The 21448-nt window shown below is 40.0% G+C and overlaps 1 protein-coding gene across 2 annotated transcripts in view; it reads right to left on the bottom strand.

Annotated features, from left to right (window-relative positions):
• PDE3A (phosphodiesterase 3A) overlaps window positions 1–4281 on the bottom strand; it is a 321926-nt gene extending 317645 nt beyond the window's left edge. The window contains exon 1 of one of the 2 annotated variants that reach the window (XM_030939371.1): window positions 3054–4281. In XM_030939371.1, the coding sequence (XP_030795231.1) occupies window positions 3054–4013 (960 nt within the window). In that variant the 5' untranslated portion in view covers window positions 4014–4281. The remainder of the gene's footprint in view (window positions 1–3053) is intronic. The other variant, XM_010361353.2, reaches the window with a different exon arrangement.
• Window positions 4282–21448: the final 17167 nt, after the last annotated feature.

The raw sequence follows: 21448 nt of genomic DNA, 5'->3' as shown, positions 1-21448 counted from the left end.
ACACACCTTAACAGACACTTGTCTTCTTAACACGGGCAACCAAAAAAGTAGTTTGACACACTCATCTACAAAATCAGCCTCAGTATTGCAGACACTGGGTTGGCAGGACTAAACTAAAAGCCAAACAAACTTTATAGTTCTTTAAGCTTTGAAGAATTATAAACTTTGTTCTTTCCTGAGAATAAAGATATTCCCACTTGCATTCACAGACACCAGTGCTATAGATTTACGGTTCTTGAAAGGAAAAAAGGGAGGGAGAGAGAAAAATGTATCTGTCAGTTGGTTTCTCTTATGAGAATTTTATCATATATTCTCTTTGCACTTTTGGAACTGAGGGTCACTGAAGAGGGATAGTTCATAAGTAACTAGCCACTGCCATTCATACAGAGAAGAAAATGATGAAATTCTCTCACCGGTAAGCCTCACAATGAGTAAAGTGCAAATAAATTCTCAAGAGGACTCTGACAGACTCTGCTTTTAAGTTCTTAAATGACTATTTAAAATTCACTTGTTGCATATGAGAATTGTCTTGAGTTGAAAGTAAATATTCCTTCAGAAAAAAGACAGATGATATTCAGGGGAGTGTTACATACTTATTTTATAATTATTTTGATGTTTGACTTCACAAAGTATGCAAATGACAGTGGTACACTTTGCACCCTTAATCAGAAGTTTGTTTCCTTATGATAAAACAGATAAGCCATTTACTATGTAAGCTCCTGAACTTTTCACACAGTAAGGTTAACGTATATGAGATACTGTCCTATCTTATAAGATAGTACACTGTGTTAGTTTCCACCCACTCCCCACAACTATGCTCAGCAACAACTTTTAATGGGTCATATATATAAAAAACAGTCTTCAGTGACACGCACACACTCACCCATGCCCTCATTAAAACTTCAAGTATCTCAATTTCTGCTAAATGTATTCTTGTTTTTCCATCACGCGTAAGACATAAAGTTTCTCACTTTAGAATAATCTTCATTAACACAGCCTTTAAAAAAAATAGTGACCAAAGAAAATTACAGAAGTAGATTGCAATTACATTTTCCAACAGCATTAATCAGCAAAACATTAAATATGCAATGCTTACTTTGATAACTTTGCAGATAATTCAAATTCTCCATTTATCAATTTAAACCAGAGAAAACCAATAAAAATTTGTGGGTTAATGAACGCTGCTGGTTAATTTACCTAACCACCTTCTTATCTTCTATCCACCCTTAATTTCTTAACTTATAAATGTTAACATAAAATAAAAAAAAAAATTCCACAGGGTGAATGGTATCAATTTGGAATCAAGTTGCGATTAAATCCCAGATTTTCCTTAGAAATTATGATTGTGAATTTTGCAATAATCACATCATATTGCCCTATAAGTTAATGAATAGTGTATTCTGAACATACTTAAAGCTGTGGTGTTTTCATTTAAAAGACATTCTGTCCTATAACTGTGAAAAGAAATCAAAATGGTTAGTTTACCCTCAAATAGATAACTTACTTTACTGTAACAATTTCCAAATTTTTACCAAAACTAAGTATCAGTCAGTGGCCTGCTTTCTCCTCCACTCTTAGAGTAAGCTTAAACACAAGAAGCATTTGTTTTATCTAAACGAAAAGCAAATAACTACATTTGTTTTAAAATAAACAGACAATGATGCTGTCATCTACTCTGTTAAATAATGTCAAACAGCCATAGGTCTGTGTAATCAACTCCATTTCAGAAACAAACTAGCCACCCACACCATATGGTGACTGCTATTTCTTAGAAATACCCAAATGATTAGCCACAGAATAACCTTAGAAGAAAAAGCTTACTTTATCTTAGGATAGTCTCTTGCTCCCTAAAGTTGTCCTAATAGTACCATAGGTAGGCATTAATTTAAAGGGAAAAGTGTAAATTTCCACTTGCTGTGTCTAACCAGCTCCTCCTCCCCATCAAGTGTCAAATCCACTTCAGACAGAGAGGTGAACAAATCTGCTTCAACTAGAGGCATACACTTCAGTATGCTTTTTTAGACACAGTATGCATTTAAAATTGGGATTTGTTCTTTTATGCCCTTTAGAGCAACTGTTCTATAGTTTTAAGTCATTTAATGATAATAAGGAGACTCATCCCCAAAAGTGACTGAAGTTTTATTTACAACTTTATAATCCCAGGTTCCTCCTCCTCCCACGTTGTGGGAAGATATACACCTCCAGCAGTCTTAGAAATGGCCTCCCAAATTAGTATTTCCTGTAAAATCTACATAAATCCATTTGAATTTACAAATATCCACTTAAGTATGCACATACTAAAGAGAACTGTTTTGTTTTTAGTTGACACTAAAACGCAGTTGACAATTTTGAACAATTCCAAAGTTCAGACATATTATTCCCCAAGTTGAAGTTTGTGATACAAAACATACTAGCATGTAATAATGCATGCCCCTAAATTATATTTAAAAACAAACTGGGTACCATCAGCTGCAGTCTCTCCAAATAAAACTCACTGCAAAACCAGAAAATGTGTATCAATTCCTCACCTTCAAGCATAGCTTGCTTTGCTCTGGAATCTTTTTACTGGTTTTCATAAATGTTTAATATCATTTCATTAAAAAGACATTTTACTTTTTAAAAAGTAGAAATCTAGTGAAATCTGTGTGTTAAAAAAAATCACTTATTGCTAAAATAGTAAACTTAATTCTAAAATTTCTGCTAAGGAAGGAAAGCGTAAGAGTACTGAAAAGAGTAGGCAAGCCATACACCAGGTGTAGCAGATCTAAAAAGTTGGCCCAGCTGTGGAAGACCCTACACATGCCATCTAGTTTTGTTACTCAATCGTGTTTCAGTTGTTCCCGTTATAAAACTATTGTGTGAAAGAGAGGGGGAGAAAAAAAAAAAAAAAAAAAAAAAAAAACCCTGCTAGTTTCTTATTAATTCTGAAGTTAGACTACTTTTCTAGGCTATCTTCCCTTTAGTTGCCAGCGCTCGGATTCTCTCCACTCTGCGCCGGTTCCCAAGTGTTTCAAGTTTCCCCAGGAGCCGAGAGAGGAGTTGCCAGTGCTTACCTGTTCCCTCGGTATACAGGGCAGGGAGGTCCTCCGATGGGACTTGCTGCTGCAGCCGGACATCTCGGCGGACACGACAGAGCTGGACCGCCTCCTCCTCTTAAACACCGGGATCTCTTCCTTGGTCCCAGCAATGAGCTGGGACCCCAAATGCTCCCTTGGAGCCGCCTCCGCGGACTGCGGCAAGATTTGTTCCACGTACCTGGCCAAGAGGATCCCCAGCACGCCGGCCAAGTACGCCAGGTAAGGTCTCCAGGCGACCTTGAACCTCTCTAAGGAAATGAGGGACACGGTCCTGACCGCGCTAGTCAAGGCGATCATGAGGACGCCCAGCCTCAGCCTCAGCACCAGCCATGTCGCGGCGGCCAAGCAGCTGAGCACCACCCCCGCGGCTGGGAGCGAGAGTAAGTGATCCTCCCCGACGCCCAGCCCAATCTGGACGAGCGCTTCCCCCCCACAGCAGGCGGCCAGCAGCGCGACAGCCAGAGGCAGGCGCACCCCGGCGCGCAGGAGGTACAAGCCCATCCAGAAGAAGGCACACAGGAGACTGAAGAGCAGCGCTGAGGGCTGCAGCCAGGGGCTGAGCCGCGCGCCGCCCCCGGGAGCACCTCCCCGAGGCCCCGGGAAGACGCCCCCTTCTGCTCCCGGGGCTGCTTCCTCCTCCTCCTCCGCCGCCGCCTCCTTACACTGCTCCAGGTCACAGCCGACCTCCCCGCGGACCAGCCTCACCAGCAGCGCCAGCAGAAAGGACAGGGAGCCCGCGCACAGCGCGGAGGAAAGTTTCCGAGAGCTCCGGAGCGGCTGCAGCACTAGGTCTCCCAAGCAGCCACGGCAGCCCGAGTCCCGCGGCGATGCGAGCTCTGCACGATGGTGGCAGTCCCGGCCCGCCGTGGGGGCTTGACTCACCCCACTGTGGACGGGCTTGTCCCTGACTCGTGCAGCGTCGACGGGCACTGCCATGGTATGGGGTGCCCTCTTCACCGAATTCCCAGTGGCCCCCGACGCCCCCGCCCAGACCCACACGAGCGCGCGCGCGCACACTCTCACACACACACACACGCTCTTCCCAATTCCACCCTCGGAATCCTTCTCCCCAGGCCCACAATCCACGGAAAGTTTCAGCTTTTGAATAACTCCTGGAGAATGCTAGATGCTCCAATGAGACTTCTTCAAGTTAAAAGCTAGCACGCTCGAGTTGAAAGCAAGCACGGGCAGAAACGATCAGGATTCCCCTTTTCTCTTTGAATATCTTTTACAGATTATCTGTTCTACCCCCACCCCCGATTTATATCCTCCGGGATCTCTTCCTACTTCAGGATTTCAAAAATTGCCCAATGCATCCCGCGCGCAGGAGACGCTGACGCTGGAGGAGTATGGGGCGCGGGGCGGGCTCCGGGCCATTCCGAGGCGCAGCTCGGCGCTGCGCTGCAGCGCGCCGGGCCCGCAGCAGATGGAGGTCTCCCTTCTCTTCCTTCTGCAGCTCTTTTTCTATCACTCTTTCTTTCTCCTCGGCCGATTCTCCCCGGCACGGCCCCAGGACGCGAATCGCCATTCCCTGGGGCAGAAAGCAAAGCCTCCCCCGCCTCTGTCAATCCAATTCATGGCAAAGGATGGAAAAAAAAAATGGAAAAGGGGCTGAGAAATAAAAAGTTGCTAAGTCCCGTCAGAGAGAGAGCCAGACCGAGAGACTAGCGGCAGCCGCAGAAGGGAGGGAGGGAGAAGGAGCGAGCAAGAGAGGAAGGGAGGGTGAGAGGAAAGGGAGGGTGAGAAGGGAGAAGGAAATTTGCTTTTTTTTTTTTTTTTTCCTCCCCACTTCTTTTTGATGCAAGGTTCGTGGCGATTTGCAGTTTTGCAAAGGGGAAACGAGAGGAGACGACTGCTTAAAATTGTATAAAACTGGCAACTGGAGTGATCGACAATTCCGCTTTCTTTCTTTAAGGCAACTCCCTAGGAAAGCTTTCTCAGCCGAGCTCCCGCCCCCTCCTCCGGAGGAGGCGCTACCCTCAGCTCGATTGCTCCTTTGCTGGGAAAGCTGCCGGTTCACCCTACAGGCTGGAGCAGGGGCTGCTGAGGCTGATCCACCGCCCAGCCCACCGCAGCCCCGGGGTGTGGGGGGCTGCCGCTGGTCCTGAGGCTGAACTCCCTAGGACGTTGGAGGGAAAAAAATAAAAAAAGATTGTGTTTGCCTACTTGGCAGATGAGAGCTAACATACTTTCTACTGTCCCTGAAAATGACAGCCACTTCTGTCTTATTCAAAGATGCTCCCAAGTCAGGTACAACAGCAGTCCAATTTCAGGTGACGTTGTAATCCTTTGGTTGCTCCTGCTGGAAGGTCTGTTTTATGAGAACCCAAGCCTGGCCTGTTGGTTCAAATGATGGAAGAATCAGCCTTACCTAGACCACAATATATATAAAAAGAAAGGAAGGAGAGGCAGCAGTCATTTAAATCCAGTGTATGAGTATTACACAACAGTTTTTGACTGTGGAAGGTAAAATTACATTGAGACTAAGTGACCATATCCTCAAAAAAGGTTAACAAAGTTTAGAAGCCCAGATAGTTCTAATAAAGAAAAACCTCAAGGGTGAGGTGAGGATAGGTGGGTCAACACTAGGAGAGATCTTAGAAGACTGTCTATGGCTGCAAAATACTACATCTTTGAACAAAGCGTATGAAAAAAATCAGGACCTTAGTTATTAATGAGTAAAGGTTCATGTACAGCAGCAGTGTGATATTTGAGAAACTAAAAATTTTCAAGCTAACTTTTCTTTTTTTTTTTTTGGCAGATTATGAAAAAGAATTCAATATCTATTCAATGGACTTAAACGCTATTGATGTTCCTTGGGATCTGGTTGTCTTTTTAAAACTAAAACAAGAATATGATACTCCACTTTTAACATGGCTATCTTAGATGTCATTTGCCCTCACTAATAATAATCTTAATCCAATTTTGTCTTAATTATCTTGACATTCCAGGTTAAAGTGTATTTACAGCCTAAAGCATTTAGATAATCGATTCAATATGTCACTGTATTTTGTGTGTAGACATGAAGCAATAAAAAAAGCCAAAAGGAGATCCTTGAGATAAAATTAATTTATGGGGACGGGGGAGAAGATGGTTTAAGTTTTATACAGCTTCATGGGAAGCAGCCTGCTCTAGTAGGAGGCAGATATTAATATTATGACATAAGTAGATATGAGAAACTGTAAAGGTACAGCTTCTCTCTGTCAGATGTCCAGAATTGTGCTACCACACAGGAGTATGAGTTGGGCAGCTAGTCAATGGCAGTAGGCACCATCTGTTTAATAATTAAGGAAACAGGAGCAGCAATGTCTCTGCCAAAGACAAATGAGCCCCCTAGCATGCACACATACTTTCATGAGTTTCCTTTTTAGACATATGATTCATATGCCAGATCCTACCTGGGACACGTCGGAGTGAAAAACCTTGATTGGAAAATCGTTCATATCTGTTGGCATTAAAAATGACATATTAAAATAATAAACTGTAAAAGTCTGGCATATATCAAGGTTAAAAAGAAAAGCAGAGTAAGGGAAATTTTAGAATATTTCAATTTTATCTGTCCCCTACCCCCACGATTATCTCAGTTCTTTAGAAATTTTAATATAATATTATCATAAAAACTGAACACTTAGGGGTAGGGGAAGCAGACGTTTTTTAGAAGTTGTAACAGGAAAAAAAAATGGCATTTGCTAATGGCAGCAAAACAAGAATATCCTAAATCCATATGTTAAACAATAACATCCTGGAACTCTTCAATAAAATAAGGAGGCAATGTCTTGGCATCCAGGTTTTTTTTGTTGTTGTTGTTGTTGTTGTTGTTTTTTTTTTTTTTTTTTTTTTTGAGACAGAGTCTCGCTGCTCTGTCGCCCAGGCTGGAGTGCAGTGGCCGGATCTCAGCTCACTGCAAGCTCCGCCTCCCGGGTTCACGCCATTCTCCTGCCTCAGCCACCCAAGTAGCTAGGACTACAGGCACCCGACGCCACGCCCGGCTAATTTTTTGCATTTTTAGTAGAGATGGGATTTCACTGTGTTAGCCAGGATGGTCTCGATCTCCTGACCTCGTGATCCGCCCGCCTCGGCCTCCCAAAGTGCTGGGATTACAGGTGTGAGCCACCGCACCTGGCTGGCATCCAGGTTTCTTTAAGAAATCATAATCAAAAAAAAAATCATAATCAAAAAGTTATTTGCCCCATTAAAAGGAAAGAAGGTAGATTTTTCTCCCCATACCATCCAGAACCCAGAGGCAAGTGAGCAAAGACAACAAAATGCTAATGTTAAAGAGATGCAGAAACCTGCAGGGCTATCCTAACTGAAAGAAGCAACTAATAATGTACCTTTAACAGAGTACATTAAATGAAATAAGCTGCAACACATAAACTGGATAGGGAGCAATCACATATCAACACTGCCCATTTTCTACAGATCGTGGTGAGTCCTAGTTTAAGAAAGTGACAACACAGCTGAAGAATAAGGAAAATGTTGTACATGCAGAAAAATAGTAGAGCATGGACATCAGAAGTAAAAATTTAAATTTTACTTGATAAATCTTGCACTTAGCCAAATCTAGCAAACATGTTTTTATAGTTTTTTGGGAAGAGGATCCAACCCATCACATTTGAGCTTTATTAAATATAGTTAAGCGTCATGGGATTCTATTGTAAAATTCAGTAAGTTTACATTCTGTAGTATGGGTTCAATCATTCTCTGCTACCTCTCTGATTATTATATATTTATATCTAATAGGCAGCTAAAATATAAGGTATCCAAAACAAAATTCTTAACTTACAATTCCCTTCCTCCCTATCCCCTACCCACCCAAAATATATTTTCTCAATGATGTTACACCCCAGTAAAGAACATAACCATCTACCTAGTTGCTCAGGCCCCAGAAGAGGGAACTGCTCTTGATTCTTTCCTTCATTTATCTTGTTTTACTTTTAGTCGATTAGGAAATCCACTTGATCCTCTCTAAAATGTATTCTAAATCCATTTACTTTTCACCGTCCCTCTTATAATAACCTACCAAAGACCCATCATCTTCCTTGGCCAGGACAACTGCAGTAACTAACTGATCTTGCGCTGCTTATAATTCATTTTCTATATAGCAGAGTAATACTTTAAAAATATAAATTGAATTATGTCCCTCCCCTATTTAAAATGATCCAATGGCTACCCATTGTAGTTGCAGAATCCAGTCCTCATCACAGTCCTCATGACAGTCCTATAAGGACCTTCATGATCTTTCCAAGTAATTCTCTCTGACATCTCCTCCTATTCCAATGCTCCTACTTCACTGGTGAAGCACTATTTATTAGAACTTTCTTCAATGACAAATAGACCCTCTGCTGTCCAATATGGTAGCCACTAACTACATGTGGCCGTTGAATACTTGAACCATGGTTGGTGTCACTGAGGAGCTGAACTTTTGGGAACAGGATCTAACCCATCACATTTGAGCTTTTATTTTATTTTAATTTAAATTTTAATACATTCACTTGGCTAGTGTCTACAGAAATGGAGAATGCATCTCTAATACCCCAAGCCACCTTTGTGGTCTTCATACATGTGAAATGGGAAACCGTGTTCAGGACCTTGGTATCCAGAGATTTTCACATAGCTGGCCCCTTGTGCTCCATCAAGTCTAACCTCAAATGTTACTTTATTTCAGAAAGGCTTTTTTCCCAAGAATCTTATCAAAAACTTGTTGGACACCCCATGTGCACATACACACTTTTTCTCTCACTATCATCCTACCCTATTTCATTGTATTTATATCACTTATCACTATATAAAATGGTCTTGCTCATTTATTTGTTTTCTCACTTATCATTTATCTCTGTTCACTAGGGTGTTAGTGCCATGTGAACAAGGACCATGAATATCTTTCTTGTTTGCTGTGTATCTCCAATTACCAGAATAGTGCCTGGCATATGATGGAAGCTTGTCTTAGTCTGTTTACTGTTGCTGTGAAAGAACACCTGAGATTGGGTAATGCATCATGAGGTGATTTAATCATATGAACATCACAGAATATACTTACACAAACCAGATGTGTGATCTACTACACACCCCGGTTATATGGTATAGCCTATTACCCCTAGGCTACAAATGTGTACAGCATGTTACTGTAGTAAATACTGTAGGCAGTTGTAACACAAGGGTAAATGTTTGTGTATCTAAACATAGAAAGGGCACAAAGTACCGTATTGTAATCATATGGGACCACTGTGGTATATGTGGTTTGTCATTGACCAAAACATTGTTAGTAGTGCAAGCCTATATCAATATTTACATTACTCATCTATTAGAGAAACAGGTAATTGTCAAAGTTTTGAAAACTTTGTATTGATTACCTGATGAAATGTCTACAATCCATAGCAGTTTTCTGGTAAGCTTAGGGATAAAGCAGAGTAAACCTGCTTTTCAGTAATGTGTAAGCTGAGAAATTAGGAGACACCTAAATATGAGTGACTGACTAAGATGTCATAGCTCACATCACGATTTAGGACATAGTCTCCAACTATGCCAATTAACAACAATAGGGGATTAACTTAAGATTTTAAAAAAGTAAACATTTTGCCAAGATAGACCTTATTAATACTTATTATTTCACATATAGTCAGGGAAAAATGCAGAAACCTTGCATTTTTAGATGTATCATCTGCCTTTTTTTTAATGCTGCCACTCAAAATGCAGTGCCTGCCCAATGAATTGCTGATAAACAGCCAAAGGCTGAATTCTTTTGACTTCATGAGCAAATAGTTCAGGTTTACAGCAGCTACTGATGTACAGGCCAGTCTAAAATGTTAGAAATTAAGGATGATTTGCATTTTTAAGCTGGAGTGTATTATTGAGAAAACCTGTGAAGGTTGTTGATAGAAAGGAAGATGTAAGTATAGCCTATTTCTTTGTTATATTGTATTTCAACACCACTGAATTTTAAAGTTAGTTTTACTTACCTGTAAGTGTTATAATAGCACCCAAACTGCTACTTTTTATATGTGATAGAAGGATTCCGGGACAAAATTTATATACAGCATAGAAACATCCTTGATCTATAAACGTGATGCTCTTTTGCATGAAATAGATCAAGGTTTCTAAATATTAATCGAGTGTTTTAAGCTACCTTATCATTTTGGAGGAAATTCTAATAAGCAGCCAAATGTCTAAAATTAGGCAATTGATAGAAGGGAAAATAGGAACAAAGAACACAGATAATTTACTGATTGAAAATCTACCCTGAGTAATTGATCACCCACTGCTCTTTTCCTTTGTAACTATCTAAGGAGAACACACATTTAAAATTAGAATGGAATTTTAAAATTAGTTAAATAACCACTCATCTTTATGTAAATATAATTTAAAATACTGTCACTTGACTAGTCATCTTATCTTACTTATATTTACAATTCTCTTTTTATTTGTGGCTGTGTTGGATCTTACAGAATCTAGAGCTGTTTGTTATATCATCTGTCATCTCTCAAATTCTTTCTTCCCCCAAAGCTTTAGCCTCAAAAGGGCAATTTCATTTATGACTATGAAATGTCTAGTTGGCTTTCACACAACAATTATGTTGTGAGAGTAGAGAAAAAGTGTTAAAATACAGCATTTAAAACATAATTACCTGTAGAAACTGTAGAAAAGAAATAATCAGTGTCTAAAAATACTTAATATTTACACTTAAAGACTTAGACTCGGCCGGGCGCGGTGGCTCAAGCCTGTAATCCCAGCACTTTGGGAGGCCGAGACGGGCGGATCACGAGGTCAGGAGATCGAGACCATCCTGGCTAACACGGTGAAACCCCGTCTCTACTAAAAATACAAAAACTAGCCGGGCGAGGTGGCGGGCGCCTGTAGTGCCAGCTACTAGGGAGGCTGAGGCAGGAGAATGGCGTAAACCCAGGAGGCGGAGCTTGCAGTGAGCTGAGATCCGGCCACTGCACTCCAGTCCGGGTGACAGAGCGAGAGTCCGCCTCAAAAAAAAAAAAAAAAAAAAAAAAAAGACTTTGACTCAGATACAAAAATCAAAATGCTTAATGTTTATTATCTCTCCCACTAATACAAAGGTCAGAAAAGAAGCATCATCTGAGATTGTCAGTATAATCAATATCTTGTATTCAGTGACTAAAAAGGAAGTGCTCATACTAGTTAATCTGAGTTGTTCTCTGCCTGAAACTGTAAGGCATTTTTTTCATTCTACCGGAACCACAGAACTATGGTAACTTTCCACAGAAATGGCAAATTACATACAGAGCTTAGGCTCAATGAGTTCCTTTAGCCAAAATCTAGAAATAGGGCATTTTGAGCTCAGTAAGAACAGTAAGTGATGCATGGAAGAAATCAATGTGGTTCTCCCATTCCAGAAAAGGGAGAACCTCCAAAATATAGGTAAGAACGTGAGTTTTCTCTGCTAATGTCTCCTCTTCCTGACCGAATCTTTACATTGATTTTTTAATTTTATTTCTTGTTTGTTTTGTGTTTTGCTTTCTAAAGATCCTTCAATGAGAAATTTTAGTCCATTTACTATTGATAACTAATTTGGCATTGTTCTGATTTTGTTATTATAATTAATATAGTACATAAAAAGATATAGATGACATATAATTAAGAGTTCTGGAAGTTATGGGTGACACATAGTTAAAAAGGGCCAGAGAAAGGTCTCAGATTCTTCTATATTAAAATACTTATTATCACTCACCTTGTATCTTATCTAATTTCATACCTCAAATATCAATTATTCAAGGGACTGAAGAAAAGCCCAGAAGAAACCCGTACAAGTCATTTCATTACTGCATATTAATATTGGAGAGTTCCCTTAAATTTACTCATATAGGTTTATTTGAGAAAAAGGGATTTCTCATCTACAAATATGTTTATACCCAAATAAGAAAGTCACTCAAACAGGTGTTTTGTTTTGCTACTCTATAAAATAAGAGTTCACGATAAAATTTCGAACCAATCTGCTGAATTTTCTCCCATAGAAATGCTAATCATTCTACTAAAATTTCCATACATCTTCTTTCTTCTAGACCTTACTAAAAAGCCAATATTCCTACCCAACTGGAACAAGATCGTAGAACACAGAGATGCATCCTTAACCTTATAAAAATGCCTTGGAATTTTTAATGAGCAGAAGTGGTCAGAACCTCAGTCATGCATCTCATCCAATAGATGGTTCTCCTGTAGCTCAGTGCTCCATAACCCAGGCTAAAGTTGGCTCAGCACCACCTTGGGATGGAAGAGGGCCACCTACTGAATCACCGCCACCACATCCTGCAGCATCCTCCATCCAAGTCTTCCCTGGGCCCACCCCTGCTGAACTCCCAAGGTCAGAAGAGATCACAGCTTTACAGCATTTCATTACAAATTTTAAATTTCCAGTCTCTGGTTTTCATATTGCATTTCAAGATCAACATCCTTATTAGTAGTCGTATATTTTTTATTTTGAAATTTTATAACACCTTTTCCACTGGGAAATTCCAAGCAGGCTACTGAACTTCATTGCCACACAGGCAGAAATCCGCATAACACCCCTGTGAAGGAGGTGTTAAATGACAGAAAGAGAGAGACAGCGCGCACCATCACCTACTCTTACAAAAGTCCAATCCTTAATAATTAATGAATGAAAAGACATCTTGAGTCCAGTGGTCACTGGGAGTAATTGGCATATATTTTCTCAGCTGCCTCTAAATGAAAATGGTAATAATTTAACCAATATATTTGGGCTGACAGCTAGGCTAAATTAAGTTCTCTCTTGCACCCAAGCAGTAGAACTAAGTGGGATCTGAACAGACTACTCTCTGTTACCACTTGATTGTGGAAAACTCACATGTGGTGCTCAGTAACTGAGTATTTCAAGTCCTGCTCACATTTACAATATCTGTCTCTATCCTCGGTTAAAAGGTCCTGAAAATTGGGAGGACACAAGATTACATTTGTTTGATACATTTTCTCTGTCCTCAATCCTTCCTTATGTGAAAACTTTTGGCGTTTAAATAATATAAGAGGTTATTTTGAGTGATAAAATCAAGAGTCCAGCTATCAAGATGAAATTACATGACATAAATGTATAGTTCATAGTATAGCTTGGTGGTTATCAGCCTCATATTGAATGCCTCCTTTTATAACAAATATTTTATAGTATCACTGTAGCAGACACTATCGGTTCCCCTCCCATATTCCCTAGTCTGTACACACCAGTGACATCCTATTTCTGGTCTCTGCTGAGGGACTTCTGACTGCAGAGAGTACTTAGCTCACACACATTGTGGCAGTCCAGAAGATGATAGCCTGACAGAATATAAAATGACCTCATACAGGTTCAGACAATTGGGAGAAGAAGGTGGTTGGGGCAGATCTTCTACCTAGGAATACAGTCAATGTTTCACTATACCCAAAACTTTGGATGTGGCCTAAACATATTGGGCATCACGTGCCAGTAGACTAGCAAGCAAAGAAGTTACTATACTGATTTTCATGACCAGATAGGGTTACTGCTACACATTCAAGACAGGGAAAGCTATGACTGAAACTCAGAGAATTCATGGAGGTGCCCTAATGTGGTTTGGATCTATGTCCCCAACCAAATCCCATGTCCAACTGTAATCATCAGTGTTGGAGATGGGGCCTGGTGGGAGGTGATTGGGTCATGGGGTCAGATTCTTCGTAAATGGTTTATCACCATCTGTTCTCGTGATAGAGCTCTCATGAGATCTGGTTACTTAAAAGTGTGTAGCACCTCCCCTCACTCTGTCTTGCTCCTGCTCCCACCATGTGAGATGCCTCACTCCCCCTGTGCCTTCTGCCATGATTGGAAGCTTCCTGAGGCCTCCCCAGAAGCAAAAGTTGCCATGCTTCTTGTACAGTCTGCAAAACCATGAGCCAATTAAACCTCTCTTCTTTATAAATTTTCCAGTTTCAATTATTTCTTTAAAGCAATGTGAGGACAGACTAATACATACCTCTTGATGCTTCCATTCCAAGGGATAATCTGATAAGAACAGGGCAAGTTAAGAGTCCAGAGGTTGCATGGATCTAGGTCTATGTTATCCAACTAGGCCAATGAGGCAGAAGAGGAAATATCACCTATAGGTGATACTTCTATTTGTCTTAGAAATTGTGTGTGTGCATGCGTGTGTGTGTGAAGTGGGTGGGGACTGGGTATCCCTTTGTAGAATGAGTAACAGAGCAGATTAACTTAAAGCAGAACATGAATGGAGCTGGATGATCCAGCAGGTGGATTGTAGCAGATGATGGTAGTGCTCCCATCATCAGCCCTCACTTTCCCTGTAAATGCCTACAACCCTTTCTGCAAACACTTGTGCCTCCTTATCTACAGGGAGCCTCTGAGGAAGCTCCCAGACTCCAATAATGCAAAGCAAAGCGAAATAGTGCTTATGTAGGTCTGGAACAGCTTTTACTTTAAAAACTGTGCTCCTCGCCTTGTGCATAAGAACACTGTACGCTTGTGTACCTCTCTGTGTGCTTCAGAACCTCTGTGACCCGTCAGTCTACACACATTGCATATCCCAGTCTCCAACCAGTGGTTTTTGGCTCCTTCCTCACTGGAGTTCTCCATTCAATAAAATGTTGTATCTACTGTCTCAAGTGTTGATTTTATTATTTAGGCTTCTGCACTTTAATCACTTTGCTTCTCCCTGGCATGGTATTTTGCTAAGTAAGAGGTTCTCGTAGCACAACTCTGGGACCCCTCCATTTCCAGAGATAACAGGCTTGACTTTCTCTCAGCCCCAGAGAGGCCAACCTAGATAATGACTGTTGAAAATATCATTTGAAAATGCTATTTTTTTAAACAAAAACCTTTATTTTTACATGTTTTCAGAGTCACAGTAGTGGAAGGGCCTAAATATAGTACAAATGTAGTTATCTCTAGCTACATTTAGGAAGGTTGGCCAGGATTATATTTTTGGAAGTTGTAATCATTTTCATGAGAATGGCAGTAGCAGAATATACTCGTCCTTCATGTTTTAAGCATTTAGTCAAAAAGGGTCACATCTTTACCTCTTGGGCATTATGTAAGTTGGAAAGGAGTTCATACTTGATAAGATTTTTTATGAATTTGGGCTTGGACACATTCGAAGTAACAGGTGAAGAAAGAAACAAAATGTGTCACACAAGTTGTCCTCTAGAAGAGCCCTCAGGAAATCAATACCATAGTTTCTGGGGAAAAGGAGGCTGTAAGAGTCTAACCCAGTAAGTGGAATGGGAAGAAAAGAGTGCCACTCTGGAAAAAGAAGGAACAAGTCTGTACAGTTTAATCTAATATGGAGAACGCATTTTTTATTATCTCACCATGAGTACCACCGAACTGAAATGAAGATGAGGCTATCCTGCAATGCGGGGGGTGTCATCACACAGAGATGTGAGCAGGGTCATGTGATAAGCATGAGCCAGTAACTGAGGAAGACAGAAAGAGATACCATAACATACTTCAGCAGCTATGGCAGTTGTTAGGAAATATGTTCTTTACAGTAATCACTATTTGGACTCATTCTGTAACTGTAGCACCATATTCTTCTATGCCCTGACTGAAGTGCCCTTGGAAAATCAGATTGTGAATACGAACTTCAAAAGGTATCCTTTGTCCCTTTTTCCACTTCCATGTTAATTATTAATATAACACCATATTTTTATGTCCTGCCCCAGGTTAGTACCTTCTTTTGATGGAAGATATTGGGCAAAATATTACAGTAACTAAGCAAAAACTTCAGGCATACATCTAACAATATCAATAGTAAACACTTCAAAGAAGAATAAAACATAGCATAAACTGTTCAGATGTAGAAGTCGTCCTTTTATTGTAAAAATAACATGGACTAAAAATAGATAAAAGATATTTTTATTAATAAATGTACAAAAATGTCCAAATTATATTTAGACACACTTATCTAAATAACAATGGTGATTTGGTGGGTTCAGTTTATACCTGTACTAAAGTAACTAAAAAACTATAGATTCCTACATAGGTGTTACCCTAAAATGATTTGAATATTTTAGATTGACTAGAAATAAACTATTATCCAGCTAAAATGTAAACTCACCAATTCTCACTAAAACTTTATTTTTAATCATATTTATCCAATCTCAAATTGAGCGTTCTTAGGAAAGATCGTTAAAATATTGTAGAAGAAATGAACAATTCTTCACCTGAGTGTTTATTTCTCTCTCCTTGGACCATGGCCTGAATTTGGTTTGGGAAAGAGTCACAGTTCAGATTTTTCCACAGGCCTTCTTGACCTACACAAGTCGGCTTGCTATAAACCAAACCCCTGCAGCTTTCCTATCCTGGCAAAGCTGGGAAAGCCATAAATACTTTTGGCAAAGTAGAACCCTAAAATAAGACAAGGTTTTTTATTTCAAGATCATATAACATTGGTCAAAGTGGCATACTGAGGCAACTAGCTAAAACATATTTTTAAAGCAAATATGTGGTGATATAGAAATATTTCTCACACTAATCCATGTCAACGACCTAGTTGAGGTTTTATAACACTGGGCCGTATAAGATACGTTGTTTTGGATGGAGATTATAAACAAATCTGGATTCTGCTGGTTGAAAGGAAAAGGTGCTGATGTGCTTTAGTCCCTCAGAAAACAGAGCTCCCACCCAGAGGGGTTTAAAGTATCAGAAATTTAAGAGCACTCCTTAGGCCAGTGGTTTCCAAACTTTCATGCATTTCAGAATCCACCGGAGGACTTGGCTCAACCCCAGAGTTTCCGATTCGCTAGGTCAAAGGTAAGCCTGGAAATTTGTGTTTCTCACAAATTCCCTGGAACTGCTAATTCTGCTGGCTCCAGGATCACACTTCAAGAACTACTGCATTAGACTGGCGTGGACATCACAGTAACCCTTCAGAAGCAAGAGAACCTCAAGTCCCGCCCTATCAATACTGCATTTTCATATATTACTTACTTGTGCTCAATTCACTAAGTTATTTACTTGGTGAATATTTGATATTCAGTTTGTTGAGGGTTAATCATTTGTGCCACCCAAGTTCAGAATTTGAAAAGCTAATCAGAAGTCAAAGTAAAGGGAAAGTCCCAAACCGAGGACTCCCATTTTTTTCCCCTCTCTGTAGGTTTCATTATCATCCTGAAATCTACTGAATTGCAAAGAACCACAAGTGATGATTAGTTTGCATTGAAAAAATTTGGTTCTCATTGACATTGTTTTTTCTCAAAGTGGATTCATATTCTTAGCTATCCCACTGGGTCTACTATAAATACAGCACCCTAAAATGGTACAATGTATTTTTAAATGTCATATTATTTCACATAAGTACGGTAATATAAAACAATATATGGCAACATAATATTTTAATTATGGCAGTGAGTAGCATGGTAGATTGCACTGTTTTCCCTGAGCCCTCCCCACACTTCCCTGTGAGGGGATGACATACCCCAGCCCTTTGGCATCTGCTTTCCCTTCTCGGTGACATTAGCTCATTTCCTACCATGTTGACACTTGCCTTGGCTATGTGATTTGCTTTGGTCAATTATCCCAGGTCATCATTATCTTCTGTCTGCCATCAAACTGACATTTCCTGGGTAGAAGCTGTTCCTCTGGCCTTGTTCTTGAATGGAAATGATATGGAGCAGAGCCCCAGCTGACATGCACCATGAGTGAGAAATAAACCTGTTTTTCAAAGCCACTGAGATTTGAGGTTTATGTGATACCACATAACTCAGCAGAAGTACAACATGAATATACAGAATACATAACATAAGAGAGGCACTTTAAATGACCTCCTTTATTGAGAAAGTGTCATGGAGAATATGAAGAGGATACCTGGAATTTACATTATTTCATTTGCACTAAATCTGAGATCCAGAAAGGTTAAATGATTTTCATAAAGTCATACGCTTAACTATGAGTATTTTCAAGCAAATGGAAGAGAAAGACCAGTAGTTGAGGGCCATGTTAGAAAATGTGCCAGTCTATACAGTTCACTGATGTCTAACATACAAACATGAAAGTGCTACATTGGAGTTTAAAAAGTAATCTGTGTTGGAAACTGGCTGTCTCAAATTTAAAACCGAGTTTGCTTAACCAGCTATCATTGTCATCATACTACTGCTGTGGAAGATACATACAGGGTTGCAATGAGGCCCCCAGCAAGCTAATGCCCAGATCACTTAACAGATGCAAAATGATTGTGAAGAAAAATACAATAGGTTGCTGCTACAAAATATTTGAATCTTATAACACATTTCCTTCAATCTAATTATTTGTCTACCAAAAAAATCTGCCAAAGTGTATCTCCATTTCTAGCTTGCTTAGGGGAAAAATACACTGTTCAGGCTAAAGTGAACAGCTTATTCAGTTGTAGTTCTCGTTGCATAATAGAATTGCTCTTCTCCTCACCCCTCTCCAAAACCCCCAGCATCTTTCTTACTTGCAAATAACACATGACATTTCCTTTGTTGGATAATTAATCTCTCCACTCAGCCCACACTATCAAGGTAGGTTGACCTCACTTTTGACTTCAGGACTGGCTAACATGAATCACATAAATAAGGCAATATAAAATAATATATGGCAACAGAATTTCTTTAATGTACTTGAACAGTGAGTAGCATGGTAGATTATATGGTTTCCCCAAGTCATTTTTACCCTTCCCTGTGAGATAGGATGACATATTCCAGCCCTTTGGCATCTGCTTGCCCATCTTAATGACCCTAACCCATTTTCTACCATGTTGACACTTGCCTTAGCTATGTGTAACCCACAACCCATCTCCCTGCCCTGGTGATTGGTTCATGTATGGGTATGTGACCTTGTGGGGGCCATGACAACAAGATCCAAAATAGTTGGGAAAGAGAGGCTATTCCTTCCACACTAAATGTGAAATTTGAACTGCAGTGGTCAGTTTTTAATTAAGAAAAGAGATCATGTCTGCAAATGAATTCAATATGTGGGGGGAAATTAACCCAAGATGAAGAACCAGGTAATTGTTTGAGCCTCAACATCAAGCCAGCCAAACTTCCAAAGTTTATTGGTCATTTGAATCAATAAATTCCCTTCGTGTTTAAGCCAGCTTGACATTGGGATTTTTCTTACTTGTGATTAAGAGTCCTAAATTATAACATAGTAAATTAACAAGGTTGGCATTTTTCAGCCTCTTACGTGTTTAGAAAATGCAGGTTAGCCTCCCTGACATTCACAAACTCTGGGTGACTGACAAGATTATTTTGGCTGGGATGTCAAACTCTGAGCCTAGGTAAACTGACCAAGGTAAATGTCACCCTGTAAGGCTTATTAACAGCCAGCTGTTTTGCTATGAATTCTAAGGTTATCAAGCTTCCAACGTCATCCTGCCTTTTTCTTTTAAATATATACAGATTATTGGGTAGCCTTATCCTGTTTTATTTTAGAGATGAGCTCAAAAGAAGAAACTCTTCTCTTCATGAAGTTTGGAGTTGTTAAACAAATCAACAGGTATGTATTGAATAATCATGTTTGCCAGCCTAGTGTTAGTGTGTTGTATTCTGTAAGAATAAGTTTTTTTGAAGCAATCTTCTATAAAGAATGCTGCCTGGTAAGTTCAAAACAGAGGTCAGTATCATGCTGACAAATTACTAGGCTCAGATTTTTATTATTATTGATACACAGAGAGTTTTTTTAACTGAAGGTTCTATAAGAAAAAGTATTAAATAAGAATCGCCGGCCGGGCGTAGTGGCTCATGCCTGCAATCCCAGCATTTTGGGAGGCCGAGACGGGCGGATCATGAGGTCAGAAGATCAAGACCATCCTGGCTAAAATGGTGAAACCCCGTCTCTACTAAAAATACAAAAAATTAGCCGGTCGTGGTGGCGGCGCCTGTAATCCCAGCTACTCGGGAGGCTGAGGCAGGAGAATGGCGTGAACCAGGGAGGCAGAGCTTGCAATGAGCCTGAGATCGCGCCACTGCACTCCAGCCTGGAGAGAATCCGTCTCAAAAAAAAAAAAAAAAAAAATGGCCTCACAGTTTACTTGCAATTATATATAACATATTAGTAATGACACTGAGTAGAGTTTGGAATTCTTTTCTAATTCTATATATTGACTCAGTGAGACTAGTGAAATGTCTCTGTTCAGGTACAGCACAATTTTATCTGTTGTCAATTTAACATGTACATCCTCTTCTTTATACCTCTAGCTCTTCTATATTGGGATAATTACGTCTCTACTAAAAATACAAAAATCAGCCGGGCATGGTGGTGCACGCCTGTAGTCCCAGCTACTCGGGAGGCTGAGGCAGGAGAATCACATGAACCTGGAAGGCAGAGGTTGCAGTGAGCAGAGATGGCACCACTGCATTCCAGCCTGGGTGACTGAGCAAGACTCCATCTCGAAAAAAGGAAAGATAATTACTTCTTTGTATCAAATTTCATATTACTAATAGTAGAAAAAGTCTTACTTTATATTTACAATTGCTTTTCAGATTTTAACACACAGTCTTCATAAACTGTAGTTAAATATGAAGGCTGTTTCACTCCTTGCTGTCGGCTAAACGGCTACTGCTAGTATTTATTATACAGGGACTGGCTTCTGTCTCTATTTGAGCAACCCGGCAACTTTCTGTCTTCTCTGAGTGCTCTTTGTCCACCACTTCTGTGTTCTGCCAGAGCCGTCGCTGTTGCAAGGAGCGGGTGTATATTCTACTGCTTTTTGGCTGGGAGAATAAATTCCAGCTTAGGTCCAAGTTGAAAACGAATCCCCCAGTAGGCAAAAACATGGTCTCTAGTATACTTCCTGTGCACCCCATTAAAAACCCCTTTGGCCTCAGCAGCCTGGAGTTTTACAGTGGAACCATTTCATGCTTAATAACATGTTCTACACAAGGCACCATGGAAAATACAAAGGCATCGGCCATACTGTCTGCATTGAGACATGCAAACTCTTGCATGGGCAACAAGATTTATGTACATGGAAACACGCACGCATGTGCATGCACACACACAGTCACACACCTTGGAACTAATGTGACACAGTGTACTGAGAAATAATAAATGTATGATACTGATAGTTTATTGAGGAGAAGAAATCAAGGTAAGTTCAATTAGTCAAGAAAGACTTCATAAAAATCTAACTTGATTGGTGCTCTGGAGGCCAGGAAGGACTTGAAAAATTATGTGAAGTCTGGGCTGGCCAAAGGAAAGCTTCTCCAAGTGAGCTGAACCCTAATATCAATTTAGTTAAAAAACCTGGTCCAACAATTCCTTGTCATAATGTGGGCCACATGTGTATAGACCGAATTCTTCCCGTTTTAATTGCTTATTTTGGCTCTATAAAATCCCAGCCTATATCTTTTTGGCTTTCATTTGGTAATGCATATTTAAACAAGTTTCTAATGTTGCATTTGTTGAA

This window comes from Rhinopithecus roxellana, chromosome 10 (genome assembly GCF_007565055.1).
Source record: "Rhinopithecus roxellana isolate Shanxi Qingling chromosome 10, ASM756505v1, whole genome shotgun sequence".
Taxonomy (NCBI): Eukaryota; Metazoa; Chordata; class Mammalia; order Primates; family Cercopithecidae; genus Rhinopithecus; species Rhinopithecus roxellana.
Note: the sequence above shows the minus strand (reverse complement) of the source record. Positions and strands in the feature narration are given on the sequence as shown.